The 15,823-nt window shown below is 44.0% G+C and overlaps 1 protein-coding gene across 1 annotated transcript in view; it reads left to right on the top strand.

Moving 5' to 3' along the window:
- The window catches only part of LOC137438035 (hypoxia-inducible factor 1-alpha), a 103,510-nt gene that overhangs the window by 34,636 nt on the left and 53,051 nt on the right, over nucleotides 1–15,823 (top strand). Inside the window, exons 7-8 of the mRNA XM_068132901.2 lie at nucleotides 721–827; nucleotides 917–1,064. Coding sequence (XP_067989002.2) covers nucleotides 721–827; nucleotides 917–1,064 — 255 coding nt within the window. The remainder of the gene's footprint in view (nucleotides 1–720; nucleotides 828–916; nucleotides 1,065–15,823) is intronic.

The raw sequence follows: 15,823 nt of genomic DNA, 5'->3' as shown, positions 1-15,823 counted from the left end.
TCAAAGATGCACTTTATTTTTTATTTTTGTCTCTTTTCTCTAATTATTAGAGAAAGGACACACAGAATAGTTCTAAGAGATCAATCTGATCCCACGTTTCCAAGAATCCTCTATTTTTTTGTTATGCACGTTTATGGGTCATGACATCATTGGTTGTCAAAACTTAAAATTTAGCAGAAACTAAACTCATTTTAAAATTGAATGTAAAAGAAAAAACAAAAATTGGCAATCACAAGATGTAATTGTTATTGATTTTTTTCCATTCAATTATCATTTAATTGCCTCGTGGAAGGCTTGTGTTTATTAAAAAAAAAAAAAATGCACAATTAAAAGCAAATGCAAGTTTCATGAATTTCTTATTAATGTTTGTGGAGGCCACTTTCATGATTAGCCGTGCAACACATGACGTCACAGATACATTTCAGCCAATCGTGAACAAGATACAGTTACACAAATGGTACATTGCTGTTCTATCATGTTGTGGATGATTGGACTGCAATTGTGTTGTGGCAGATGAATGATGGATGCAAAAGCAATTTTATTTGCTTTCAAATATGTTGATCGTGGCAGCTTCTCGTGCCCACGATGTAAACAAGCATAATGATAACATATGGTGACTGATGTTGGTTTTTGTATTTGTTATGACAAGGCCACAGTTCTGTGTAACGTTTTCAGAGCTCGTGGTGTTGACGTTTTCCCTTCATCCCCTGCCTCTTCCAGGATCACAGAGCTGATTGGTTACGAACCCGAGGAACTCCTTGGACAATCTGTGTACACTTATTATCACGCCCTAGACTCGAGCCACGTCACCAAGAGCCATCACAACCGTAAATCTTTTCCCCTCTTTGTGTGGCTCGGATAAGTAATGCTGATGATGGTGGCAGTTAGTAACAAACTCTTATTGTTCTGCCCTTAGTGTTTACAAAGGGTCAGGCGGTGACCGGCCAGTATCGCATGCTGGCCAAGTGCGGGGGCTACGTGTGGGTGGAGACACAGTCAACGGTCATCTATAATCTGCGTAACGCTCATCCTCGGTGCGTCGTCTGTGTCAACTACGTGCTCAGGTAGCTGCATCTTTTTCACATGTGTCGAGGGGGACGGGGCCATTCTCTTTCTCTTTTTACTGAAACTTTGCATATTTGTTTTTCTGGTTAATACATGGTGGTGGGATGATGAAGTTGGAAAGAAGATTGACGAGAAGAGGAAGAAGTTCAAGGAGTGGCAGAAGGCGAAGAGTATGGGGGCAGAAAAGGCAGAGCATGAAAGTTATAAGGCAGCCAAGAAGGCTGCAAAGGAAGAGGTAGCAAAGGCCCAGGAGGCATGTAGGAAAATGTTCGGAGAATGCTTGGATTTGGAAGAGGGTCAGAGAGTGGTATTCAGGATTGCAAAGCAGATAGCGAAAGAGAGGTGTGATGTGATGGGGGTGAGTTATTCAGGATTGCAAAGCAGATAGCGAAAGAGAGGTGTGATGTGATGGGGGTGAGTTGCTTGAAGGATGAAGTGGGACAAATCGTTGTGGACCCAGATGGAATTAAAGGAAGATGAAAGAGATATATGGAAATACTGTTGAATGCAGAGAATGAATGGGATGGCAACATAGAGAGTAACCCAGTTTTAGGACCAGCAGAGAAGATAACCAAGAAGGAAGTTGAGGAAGCAATAAAAGCAATGAAGAGTAGAAAAGCGGGAGGGCCGACGGGAGTTGTGGGAGATATGTTGAAGGCAGCGGGAAATTGGGGTGTGAAAAGAATGACAGAGATCTGCAATCTGGAGGTGAAAGAAGGCCGCATTCCAGTGGATTGGGAACTGAGTACCCTCGTCCCTCTATACAAGGGGAAAGGTGACCCTCTGGACTGTGGCTCGTATCGAGCGATAAAGTTATTGGAGCATGGAATGAAGGTATTGGAAAGGGTGTTGGAGAGGAGGATAAGGAAGAAAGTGAAGATTGGTGAAATGCAGTTTGGATTTATGCCAGGAAGAGGAACGACAGACGCGCCTTTTATTGTGAGGCAGTTGCAGGAGGAGTACATGGAGAAGAGGAAGAAGTTGTTTCTTGGGTGTGTTGATCTGGAGAAAGCATTCGATAGGGTTCCACGTGAAGTAGTGACATGGGCATTGAGGGAGTTAGGAGTGGAGTAATGGTTGATCAGAGTCGTGATGGCAATGCACAAAAGAGCACGCACAGCTGTAAGGACGAAGGACGGGAACAGTGGTGAGTTTTAGGTGAAGGTGGGAGTGCATCAGGTGTCGGTACTAAGTCTACTACTATTTGTAGCTGTGATGGAGGTGCTGGCTCGGAACGTAAAGGAGGGTTTACCGTGGGAGTTGTTGTATGCAGATGATCTGGTTTTGACTGCAGAAAGTATGGATGGACTGAAGGAGAAGATGAACAAGTGGAAGGAATGTATGGAGACAAAAGGTCTGAAGGTGAATATCAGAAAAACGAAGGTGATGGCAAGTGGTAAAGCATGTGGTGAGGTGGAAAGAACTGGGAAGTGGTCGTGTGTTGTGTGCAGGAAGGGTGTCGGAGTGAATTCTATTCAATGTACAATGTGCGCTGAGTGGGTTCATCAAAAATGTAGTGGTTTGACAGGGTCATTAACCAGTGTGGCAGCTACATTAAAGTGTAAGGTGTGCACAGAGGGAGCTGCAGATGGAGGAAATGTTGAGTTTGATGTTGGAGACTGCGTGAAGCTGGAAGGTGTGAAAACATTTTGTTACCTAGGAGACATGCTGAATGGAGAAGGTGGATCAGACTCGGTAACGGTTGCTGGAGTGAGATGTGCATGGAAGAAGTTTCGGGAACTGAGTGGCGTGCTGACGAGGAGGGGAGTGTCGTTGAACTGAAGGGAAAGGTGTATGCTGCATGTGTGAGAAGTGTTATGATTTTTGTGAGTGAGACATGGGTAATGAACGTAGAGCAGCAGCGAAGGCTGGAAAGGGTGGAAATGCGAATGGTTCGGTGGATGTGTGGGGTATCGTTGAGAGAGAGGAAGACAAATGATGAATTGAGAAAGATGATGGGAATAGAGCCTGTGATGGATGCTGTGAAGAGAAACAGTTTGAGATGGTTTGGGCATGTGTTGAGGAAGGATGAAAGTGACTGGTTGAAAAGAGTGATGGAAATGAATGGCGAAGGCAGTAGAGGACGGGGAAGACCGAGAAAGATGTGGCTAAAGATGGTCGAAGAAGAAATGCGGTCAAGGGAGTTAACAAGGGGAGATGCAGAAAATAGGACAAAATGGAGAAGATTGTCATGGGGACCGCAAGGCTAACCCCCGCTCTTGCAGGGAAACTGGCCTTAAAATGCCTGTTGTTGTTGTGTTGGTTCATACAAACATTGAGAATGCCTGTTTTTTATGCCTTAGCAGCTGAAGGCCAGAGGCATTGTTTTTGGGTTGTTCGTTCGTCTGCATTATCGTTTCTTTTTGTTGCTGCAATAACTTGTGCTCTTTATTTGAAAATCTTTGTTACCACAATAACTTGTGAATGGCTAAAAGGATCTCAACCAAACTTGGCACAATTATCGACTGTAATACAAAGATTAGCTGATTCGATTTTGGGTTCAACAGGTCAAAGGTTTAAAGTTATCTGCCCTTTGAGAACCATTTTGTAAACCAAACCTCAAGTTGGAAACATTTGTTGTCTCTCTTTGACTGATTTATCTTATGTGCTCTCTCTCAAGGCTGATTGATCTGGTGTAATTAAAGGCTATGGATGGTGAATTGTTGTTACTCTTTAACAGCCACAATTATCCTACCTTGTGGGGTAGCCCGGAGGAAGCTTGGCTCAAGTCTTTCACAAACTGGCCTGGCTCGGCCTGATATTTGCCTAGTTAGGGCAGGGATTTGTAATTTGGCCATCGTGCCGGCAATACTCGACTACTCTTTGCGAAGGACACCATGGGATCTTTAACGTCCACCGACCCATGCTGACAGATGGGACCCGCAGTTTAATGTCCATCTGAGGGACGGCATACACATTGATGAATCGCCCTGCCTGCGAAACACCATAGTTTAGAGGCGAGTATGCGTACCTCTAGTCTAGGCCATCCTGTCAGCCATAGATGGTGAATTGTAATCCAAACAAAACTAGATGGTATTCATAGAATACTTACCCTGCGCAGTCAACTTGTTGCGAGCCAACTCTTCTGTTTTTGAACATTTCTTTTTTTATTTCATCCAATATGGCTGCCAGACCACATGAGCGATGACATCATAAGTTTATTTTCTCTAATATAATTGTTGCATAGATCACACTCAATACATTTCAAACTGATCAGACTAAGCGTTGTCCCTGTCGAATTATGATGTCATAATTATGGCACCAATGACGTCATCGTTAACACCTATTCCCCATATGGAGTTCTTCACAATGAGCCATGTTTCAATTTTTTCCATGCAGCAGTTTTGGAGATTTAGAGGTGCAACATTTTTCGGTTTTTCCAAGATGATGCCTGTACCACATGACCGATGACGTCATAATCATTAAAATATTCTAAAGGAGGGGCGCTCCTATGGTCAAAGTTTCATGTCCATCAAACCAACCGTTGCCGAGAAAATGAATTTTTTAAACGCAGACATGTACGGCACATGTACTCAACTGAATACTTAACCCCGCTTTTCGTTTCGTGAGTAAAAAAAAAACCACCTTTAGAGGCCATTTTTTCCCCGCAAGCGGGGGTTGGCCTTTTTCGGGGACCGTGGTTGTTGTTGTTTTTTTGGTCCCCTTTTTGAAGCAATGTTTTACGGCCGGATGCCCTTCCTGCCGCCAACCCTGTTTGTCGCCTTTTTACGACACAGGGAATTACCAGTGAACTGGTACTTAATTAGCCGACCTCGGAAGGATGACAGGCTGGGTAATAATTACTTGTACCTACCTGTATTTCTGATTATGATAATCTACATCGCCATACTTTGCGCAACTATATTACTTTGTTAATTATGGTAATTATTATTAATTATGTACCCATACTTTACAACTAACTTGTTTTGTTTGTCTAACGAAGTCGTCTGGAGCCAAATCGTTCTTAACGGCTCCATGTGTTGGCTTATTGTGATGGCATTCCAGAAGGTTCCAACATGCCAAGTTTTGTAGCGAGAGAAGTGACGGATCCGATGGAGAGTGTTTGTTTGATTAATACATCCCTCGTTATACGATGACTCAATATATGGAATATTGCTATAATGTAAATTGTAAATTAGGGAACCAAATCTCCTCCAAAGTGCTTCATGTTAAATCCACTACGTTGCGTTTTGGGAACCGAATTATGCAATACTATGGAAATTCAGGAACCAAATATGTTGCGTTCAATTCACTTTTATGGAAGTTTTAACCTCCAAGTTATTTTAAAAATTAAAAATTGGAGGGTGGGGCAGGTATGGAACAACGTCGAGTCTGTCGTTTGGCCTAGCTTGTATTTCATACTCCGGGTCGTTTGCGCGTTTTTCATACTATACTGGTTTACATTGCTTTTTGTGCTGCTCAAGCTTGGCTCGTTTTGGTTCATAGTATAGGCATATTTGGAATTTCGTGTATTTTTTTTGTTAAAAGCAAAAACTCAATTGATTTTGTAAGAAGGTATCATAAGCGTTAAAAAAAATTAGGGTGGCATTTTTTCTGAACATTCTAAGACTATGAAATCCAAGATGGCGTCCAAAATGGCCACCGAACACTAATAATGCGATATCTTCGCGAGTACATGTGATACAATTACAAATAAAGTGTCTAAATATATGTTTTCTGAGACCAGGAATCGAATGGAATCATCAAATTTATGTTATATGTATGATCTGCATGCCAAATTCCAAAATGGCCACCGCGCACCCGCAATGTAAACTATACCTTCTCCCTTCGCATGTAATTACAAACAAAGTATCTATTTAAAGACATGTATTTTTCACAAAGAATACATAATTAACAAGCCAACAAACAGATCTAAATAAAATGAAATACTTGAATTACTGTTCAATCTCTTAAATCGTTTAAACAGGAAGATGCAAAAAGTCATACTGATTAAATGCCTGGCTTTCATTTAGTATTTTTAACAATGGATATCAAGTGAATTATAATTTTGTGAATGTCATAGAAAGTAACACCTCAATCTTCACAGTCTTCATTTATCCCTGGTTGGACAGTTTTGTTGTTGCAGCTGAAAACCCAGCATCCACAAACTTCCGTCCATGGGATATTGTTCTTGCGACAGCTACACCTTCCTTCGCATCCACGTTTGCACCCGCACTTTATGAGGTGCAATACTGCTTCAGGAGCTGGTGGATTCAAACAGCGAACTGGAGAGAAGTGACTTGAAACTGCAAAGATTGTTTGATCTTTTGGAAGATGTCCCTGGATTCGAACATTTCGATTGTTTTTTTAACGGCATCAATGAGTTTGTGTCTGCTTCCTGAGTCTGTATTGATGTCTTGTTGATAGGCTTCTCCCAAAAGAGTGGATGTTTCCTTCAAGAAAGCTTCTTCATCAGGCTGAAGTTGCAGGAACTTTCGGAAGTACAAACTGTACAAAGCAAGCAAGGTAACTGTATGAGCTTCCAGTGCTCGATACATGTGTTTTCCGTAGAGTATTTGTCTTACGGTTGTAGGTGAGTAAAGTCCAGCTTCGACCCATGCTTGGTCAATACCACTCCCTTCCACATATTTACCCATGGCAGCCAGTGCCCAGAAGACGATGTGCAGCTCGCCAGGTCGAAACAAGAACTGCTTCTTGATGTCCTCACGCTCCATCCACAACTTCATGGCCATGTCGTATAGCTGAAGATCAAGAGTCACGACTGTGATAGATTTTGGTCCCATGACATGAGTGGCGATAGCACGTGCTCTCATCAGACCTGTGAACAGGGTGTCATACTCTGTTGGTGGCAATCGTATTAGTGGTGGTACAAGGGCAATGTTTGTCTTGGAACCAGATGGAGACAACAGAGAGTTGAAGGCGCCCCATGTTCCTGGAGAAGTAGAGCTTGATTTTACTTCAACTTCACTTTCGTTGAAGTCCAAACAGCCAATAATCCATGCCATATCCTTCTCTTTGTTTGACTGTGAGCTGGACTTGCAGGAATTCAGTGTGCAAACACACTTTTTGTTTGTTGGTATTGGTTTGTCACATGATAGTATTTCACATGGAATAGCCTCCTCTAATGTTTGAGACCTTGATGACCAATCGATATCAAGTGGTGTTGCTGGGGATTTGTCAGATGCAGTCTGATATATAGCGGTGGCAGTGCCATGGAGTGTGTTCATGCCACAAGGCGTGGATTCGAGAAAATCTATGTTGTCCAGTGCAAACCAAACAAACATGTCGTTAACCAACCAAGGTGGTCGATAAATTCCTCCCATGGATTTTATCCTTTCAAGAACAGCATTTGCGACGGCAGTCTCTATTTCCATTACCTTGTTGTACGGGACAGTGAGGTCTAGTTTGCCTAATGTCTCCACAAGGGCCATGGACCTGGTGTTTTTGTGCACATCCAGAGCTAAGCCGACGGTAAGGGGAGTCTCAGTGCGGTGTTTGAAGGTGACATCTTCATGTTTTGTTTCATAGGTGACCTGCCGATCAGACTTGTATGCACATACGAAATGTTGTGCCAGCACAGATGCACTTTGGTTCATAGATTCGTCCCTGCTGATTGTTTTAACATGATGTAAACCTTGGATAGCAAGCTTGCAGAGGAGTTGAAGCAAAGCAGGTGGTTTATAATTATCAAATGTTCCTTCGAATTTCCACGGGGTTGCGCTTGCAATGTCTCTTCTCAGTATTTTAGATGCTTTCAGAAGGACTTTCACATCTTCTCCTAGGTCTTTTGTATCGGAGGCCAACGCACCAGCTAACAGGGTTTCCTTGGATTTTGTAGAAAGTACTTGCTCAGGTTTGGTTTTGTCTGGAGGCCTGGTGAAGTGCACATCAGCGATGTTGTCCAAAATCAGTAATTGTTTTAAACGTCTTTGTTACACTGTATTACATGGCATTATATATGTAGTCTTTAAATAAAAATAAAAATTGAAATTCGACTAAAAATAACTGTGTACGAGTTTTCTGAAAATCGTCACACCTCCCTGACGGAGATACGTTAGGGAGGTGTGACGATACGTTATACCCTGTAGATACGTTATACCAAATTCAGTAAGTGGTGGAAATGGTGTACACAAATGAATCGGCAAAATGCTTATAAATCGGTAATGCACACCTATCTAGAATTAAAACCGGGCATATCTACTGCCCATAGGACCCCTCTACCAAACTATATAGGTTTCAGGTATATACACTGATGCGTGAATGGAATCACTAAATAAGGCACTTTTTCCAATGTGGTTCCTGCACTATATCGTCTGTGGGTTTGAAGAAGGCATTTCATTTCCCACTAAATTTGTCTCTTCCAAGCCAAGAGTCAATTCATTACCTCGAAATTTTTTTTTTTTACCCTTTAATTGGATATTGTACCGTAGACATCCTATGCTCGGCTGTATTTTATATTTCAGTCAGCGATTTTATTGCCATTGTTTCAGTAAATGCACAAATTGTTTTCAGAAGTCAAAAATAGGAAATGATTGTGGCATCAATACCCAATTTACCCCTCAATACCCAATCTACCCCTGACTAATCATCTGAAACCTGCTTCTTTAACAACCAGGCATATCTCCTGCTGACTTTGCTCTCCCATTGTGTTGTTGCATTTTCATTTGCATCTGTTTTTTGAGATTGCTGTCATTCTGAAGCAAAGTTTCCATTTGAATGCAACAATATGATGGCGTGAGAAATTGTATGTCATAACATGCTTTCAGCAATCCAATATTGTGTGAGGCATCCACCCCCCTCACCACAACCCCACATCCCCGCCCCTCCACGACTACTGGGCCTTATTTCTTTGGGCCACATAATCTCAAGCCGTCCCTCAAGGATTGCATTATTTGGACACACCAGCTTGAATGTAGTGTAGGTATTGGATTATGTGCTCCCATGGATAGATGACAGATGCCCCTTAGTGGTCAAATCGGTAAGAACATCTCTCGGGACTGGTGAAAAAGGTTTAATAAATATAGTGAGGTGGCCTAAGGATGAAAATGGAAAGGATCGTTATCGGGTAGCATGGGCTTAAGCATTGACATAAAGGTCATGGTCCAAAAAATTGGATAACCGGAAGTGTCCTGTATGACTTCATTATGACGTCATCTTTCCTTACCTTATAATTAAAACAAACAAAATGGTAAAATTGGATTATAAAATCGCAGATGGTGGGATTTTAAGTGACAAAAGTATAGGCTTTTGAAGCCCAGGAATTAAATGGTGATATGATCCATTAGAATTAGATGATATGTCATGTGACGTCATCTCTTATCTTATTAAAAACATAAATAAACGATATAATCTCATTTTAGAAATGCCAGAAATGCATTTAACTGTTTATCTTTGTGTTTTTGTGGTCAAGGATTTTAACAATGATATTACTCCATTTCATTGAACTAAAATAATAGGTGTTGTGATGTCATTATGATGCCATAATCTAATAATTACCTCTAAAGCAAACCAGAATTATGGTGCATTGATTTCATGGTACTGTAATTGTTTGTAAGGACAGAAATGGAGCCTCATCCCCATCGCCTCATCCTCATCCTTTGAACACCTGGCTTTTTAACTCTCTGGTCGCATGCAGTCAGTCATGGCTGTCGTCTACCGCCTTCCCAAACCACACCCATTATTCCTGTCTGACTTCTCCTACTTTCTGACCCAGCTATGTTCCCTCTCCCCCTCAATCCTCCTCCTTGGTGATTTCAATATCCACATGGACTCCACTGACTCCACAATGACCACTGACTTCACTGATTTACTCACCTGCTTTAACCTCACTCAACATGTCAACTTTCCTACGCATATCCGTGGTCACATTTTGGACCTTGTCTGCTCCACTGGATTAATTTTGCACCATCTCTCTGGCTCCGACCTCACCCTCTCTGACCACTTAGCCATCACTATGACCATCAACATCCCCACCCCAACACCAAGACATTATCGCACTATGAACTTCCGTAAGCTAAACGCTCTTTCAACTACCTCATTCTCATCCACCCTCTCTGAAAAAATGTCCACTTCTCCCTTCATTGACCTCCACACCCCTTCCGACCTCACTGACTACTACAACCACACTCTCTCCTCCTGCCTTGACCAGCTTGCGCCTGTAAAAACCAAAACAGTTTCTTTCACCCATTCTGCTCCCTGGTTTACCCCTGAACTCCGCCTGATGAAAACTCGTGCTCGCCAACTTGAAAGACTCCGCAATAAAACAGGTCTCACAGTTCACTCCCAAGCCTACAAGGACCACCTACAACACTACAAAGATGCCCTCTCCCACGCCCGCTCCGCCTACTACTCTCAAATTATCCACTCTGGCTCCGGAAACCCAAAAGCACTCTTCTCGACAATAAACAAACTCCTCCGCCCCCTGGACACCACCACCCAGTCATTCACAGTAGACAACTGCATCTCCTTCCTTTCTTTCTTCCAACGCAAAATTGACAACATCTACAACAGCTTGACCACCGCCGCACCCGCTCCCCCTCCAACCACCTGCCCCCCCTTATCCTGCCTTCCCCTGTCTCAATTCTCCCCAGTCTCCCCTACTGACCTCTCTGAACTCCTCATAGGAATGAAAACTGCCACCTGCACTCTTGACCCCATCCCCTCCAGCTTTGTCAAGGCCTCCCTTCCTGCTCTCTCTCCACTTATCATTGCAACAATAAACTCCTCCCTGTCTACAGGCATCGTCCCACCATCCCTCAAAATTGCTGCTGTTACCCCCATTCTAAAAAAACCTGGTCTAAACCCTGACACCCGAAACAACTTCAGACCCATCTCCAACCTACCCTTTCTGTTGAAAGTTTTGGAACGCGCTGTAGCCACTCAACTCAAACATCACCTCTCTGCCAATAACCTGTATGAAACATTCCAATCCGGATTCCGCTCCAACCACAGTACTGAAACTGCTCTCCTCAAAATCACCAACGACCTTCTCCTCTCCTCTGACGCTGGCAACCTCAACATTCTCGTCCTCCTCGACCTCAGCGCTGCCTTTGACACCATCGATCACACCATCCTCCTCACCCGACTTGAATCCACCTTTAACGTCACCGGCACTGCCCTCTCTTGGATTAAATCATACCTCTCTGACAGACGCCAGTTCATCTCCATCAATAACTGCAAATCCCCCACTGCTCCCCTCCCCCAAGGTGTCCCCCAAGGTTCAGTTCTTGGCCCCCTCCTCTTCATCCTTTACCTGTCCCCCCTCGGTCACTTAATCCGCCGTCATGGTCTCCAATTCCACTGCTTCGCCGATGACATCCAGCTTTTCATCTCCACCAAGTCTGTCTCCACCGACACCCACTCTATCCTGACAAACTGCATCTCTGAAATAAAATCCTGGCTTCAAATCAACTTCCTCAAACTTAACTGTGATAAATCTGAAATAATCATCATTGGCCCAAAAACGCTCACAAAATCCACCCATAACTTTGCCCTCAACATCGACGGTATCCCAGTATCCACCTCCCCTCTCATCCGGAATCTTGGCGTCATCTTTGACCATACCCTCTCCTTCGACAAATACACTAAACAGATCACAAAGACAGCCTTCTTTCACCTGAAAAACATCGCCGGTCTCCGCTCATCCCTCTCCTCCACGGCTGCAGAAACCCTCATCCACGCCGTCATCACCTCCCGTCTGGACTACTGCAATAGCCTCCTCTATGGTTCACCCTCAACAATCACCAATAAACTCCAATACATTCAGAACTCCGCTGCCCGTCTACTCACCCATTCCCGGACCCGTGACCACATCACCCCCGTCCTTTACAAGCTTCACTGGCTCCCCATCTCCCAGATAATCCAGTACAAAATCCTCCTCTTGACCTACAAAGCCCTCCATAACCTGGCCCCATCCTACCTGGCTGACCTCCTCTCCAGACACACTCCCACCCGCAATCTCCGCTCTGCTGGTACCAACCTCCTGACCCCCCCCCCCATCCGGACCAAATTCAGATCCTGGGGGAACAGGGCCTTCTCCATCGCTGCTCCCACCCTCTGGAACTCACTACCTCACACCATCAGAGACTCCTCCTCACTCACCACATTCAAAACATCACTCAAGACCCACCTGTTCAGCACTGCATTCAACATTCAACCCACAGCATTTAACCCCTGACTATCACTTCTCCTTCTCCCTCCTTTTGCTTTAAATATTTCCCTATTGATTCTTGTCTTTTTGCAATTGTTGTTTTCATGTTTTGTTATGCATTATGTTTTGCAGTCTGTCAAAGCGCCTTTGGGCTTCATGAAAAGCGCTATACAAAATAAATGAATTATTATTATTATTATTAAAGGTCCACAGGATGCTCATGGCCAATTAGCACCTGTCTGGGTAGATGAGGTGATTATTATGATGAGGAAGGTGAGCAGTCCCATGTGTTGAAGCATACCCAGTCGTACCCTGCTGCTCCTGGACTCCGTGTCCTTTCCTCCTGACAAGGTGGAAAAGTTTCTGTCAACCCTTGACTCTGATTCTGCAACTGGACCCGACGGCATCAGCCCATGGGTCCTAAAATCCTGCTCTGCCGCTCTATCTCACCCTCTCTCTGTTCTCTTCACCCTCTCTTTTGCTCAAGGTCAACTGCCATCTGCTTGGAAATCAGCCAACATCACCGCTTTGCACAAAAAAGGTGCAAAAACAGATCCTAGCAACTACAGACCAATCAGCCTTCTCCCAATTATCAGCAAAGTCATGGAATCCATCATTGCTTCGGATATGAAATCTTTCCTCTTCTCCAATGGCTTGATCTCTGATCATCAATTTGGTTTCAGACCAGGTCACTCTACTCTGGACATGCTGCTTCTGCTGTCTCAACAATGGATGGAGGTCCTCAATGCCAAACAGGAAATTAGAGCTGTCTCCCTTGACATATCACGTGCCTTCGACACGGTCTGGCACCCCGCGCTGCTCACCAAACTCTCCTCCTTTGGTATCCATGGAAATCTCCACGCATGGCTGGCGGACTTCCTCTCTAGTCGTCGTCAACGTGTGGCCCTGAATGGGTTTCTCTCATCTCCTCTTCCTGTTCAAGCTGGAGTTCCCCAAGGCAGTGTTCTGGGCCCCGTGCCTTTTCTGGTCTTCATCAATGATCTCTCTGACTCTCTTGAAAATCCTCTCTATCTCTTTGCTGATGACTCCACTCTCTGCCGCTCCATTCCTCTTCCCTCAGATCGGCAGTCTGCAGCCTCCTCACTCTCTGAAGACTTGGACCAAATCACAGACTCGTCAAACAAGTGGAACATGTCTTTCAATCCTGACAAATCTCACACTCTTACTATGTCTCTCCGAAAAGATCGACTGGACAACCCTCCCATCTACTTTCTCAACAATCCTCTCCAAGAAGTTCTGTCGCTCATGCTTTTGGGTCTCACTATCTGCCATGATCTTTCTTGGGAAAACCACATTTCCAAGCTGGCCTCCAAAGCCAGTCGCCGACTGGGCATCCTCCGTCGTGCGAAGTCCCTCCTCGGCACACCTGAGCTCCTCACCACATACAAGGCTTTCATCCGCAGCTCAATGGAATACTGTTCTCCCCTATGGGCCGGTGCTCCTGCCTCACACCTAGCTCGGCTTCACGCTGTTGAAACCAAAGCTTTCAGAATTATTGGAATCTCCCGCGATGAAGCTATCTCTGAGGGCCTTTCACTCACTCACCGCAGGCAGGTAGGTAGGTGGTCTTTCTGTCTTCTACCGACTCCTCTCCGGCCTTGCACCCCCAGCTCTCTCTGTGCTCTGTCCCCCAAATATTCCTACAGGTCGCACAAGATCTGCCAGCAACCCTCTGATGGTTAAACTGCCGAAATCTCGGCTCTCTGCTCACCTTCACTCTTTCATTCCTCTTTTCTCCCGCCTCTGGAACAAACTCCCTCACTCCCTTCAATCCCACTCGTCCCTCCAGGTCTTTAAAACAGCTGTTCACCACCATCTCTTATCTTCCCCCATCCAAAACCTTGAGCTTTTCTACCCCCGCTAATTCACCCCAGATCCACCTTGTTTGAAATTCCAACTTCTTTCCTGGAAGTCCTGGCAGTGTCCATATGTTTTATACCTCTCCCACCGCCCCCTTCCCATGCCCCCCCCCCCCCAAAGCCCTCGCCCTCTCTCAGATCTCTCGATGTCTCCATGTCTCTCGGTCCCTGCTCTCAAATGTTGTGTTTGTGTCCTTCCCCCTCTCTCCCCATCTTGTCTACCGCTCCCGATGTTATATGTTTTATGTGTCGGTTTGTCTTTCTGTGTGATTAATGTTCGCTCTTTCACGAGCCTCGATCTTGTATACAAAAAAAAAAAAAAAAAAAAAAGTTGTGGCAAGTGGAGTGGTGAGGTTTTTGGGTCGGGTGATAATGAATGGCGTGTACAATGTCTTAATGTAATGGAAATTAGCGTGTGAATAATCCCAAATGTAAATAAAAATGTGTATTCATTTATTGGTAAATGTTGTGTACTTATGGGGTCTTGTAAAAGAAGATTATGGGGGGTTAAGGGAAAGTGGCCGTTGGTTTCTGGCGTGCGATTCGAACCAGATTTTAGCATGATATGTAAATTAGCGCCTGCGTTGCACAGTGAGCGCCACAAAGCTCGTATAGGATTTATAATTAGCCCCTAGGACCGCGGTTTTTAACCTGGGTTCGACCAAACCCCAGGGTTCAGTGAGCCACTGAGCCAGTCTCAGGGGTTCGGCAGAGGTCCTCCGAAACGCATTGCACATTTTTTTTTTTTTTTTTTGTATCAATTTTGAATCTATGTGTAATTATGCTTATTATTATTATTATTATTATTATTATTTTGCTACGTAGTTACGAACGAATGGAAATGTTATTTGTAATTGTATTCCCATCCCATTCATGGTTTCTCTGGTCTGTGTTTAAGATAAGTTGTTTCACACTGACTGTAGTAAATTGAATCAATGAGCAACTTGCTAATTATTCTGTTGATGGTGCTTACTTGCTTACTTACTTATTGGATTTTGGACTTTGCAGGTGTTCGGAAATTCCAGTGAATAGCCTCGATTAGCTTGCCGTGTGCCGTGCGTCATTGGTCGCGCCTCACTTTGGGGTTACTGATTAATTGAAAAGTAAGTTGGAAATGTTTGTGGATATGCAGGGTGGGTTCAGAGTTATATTAAAGTCAAAAGTGGATGGTGATTATAAAATATGATTGAATTACTCAGAAAATTAGGTGGAGGTGATATCTTCTTTGGTCGCAATTCAAAACTAACAATTCGCAGTTTTCTATGTAATATTATAATGGGATTTGAGGTGACATAGAGTTGAGTAGATAATAAATCCCATCATCGTAACTATAAGTTATGTTTTCTTCGTTAAAATTTCTCAGTTTTCAGAGGGGTACTGATTATATTTAAGCATGTTCCTTTTTAAATTTTTGTCATATAATTATTTGCCCGAACTCAATTAAGATCAGTTTGTTACTTTTTTTTTTTTTTGCAGTATGTCGAGCAAAAAAAGGAAGTGGTCGGAGGATTACGTGCGGTATGGGTTCACGTGTTTGACGGAACGGGACGGAAGTCAGCGTCCTCAATGCATGCTTTGCAATGTCAAGTTGAGCAACTCCAGCCGAGCACCAGCAAAACTACGGGAACACTTCACAAAAAACTGCATGGCGAGGGGCAGTACAAAGACGCAACGCTGGATGAATTCAAATTGAAGAGAGCCCGATTCGACGCAAGTGCTACCTTGCCCACTCTCGGCTTCGTTCCAATTGACAAACCGATCCTCACCG

This window comes from Myxine glutinosa, chromosome 12 (assembly GCF_964187855.1).
Source record: "Myxine glutinosa chromosome 12, kmMyxGlut1.1, whole genome shotgun sequence".
Classification (NCBI taxonomy): domain Eukaryota; kingdom Metazoa; phylum Chordata; class Myxini; order Myxiniformes; family Myxinidae; genus Myxine; species Myxine glutinosa.
The sequence above is the reverse complement of the archived record's forward strand: the minus strand, read 5'-3'. Positions and strand labels throughout refer to the sequence as shown.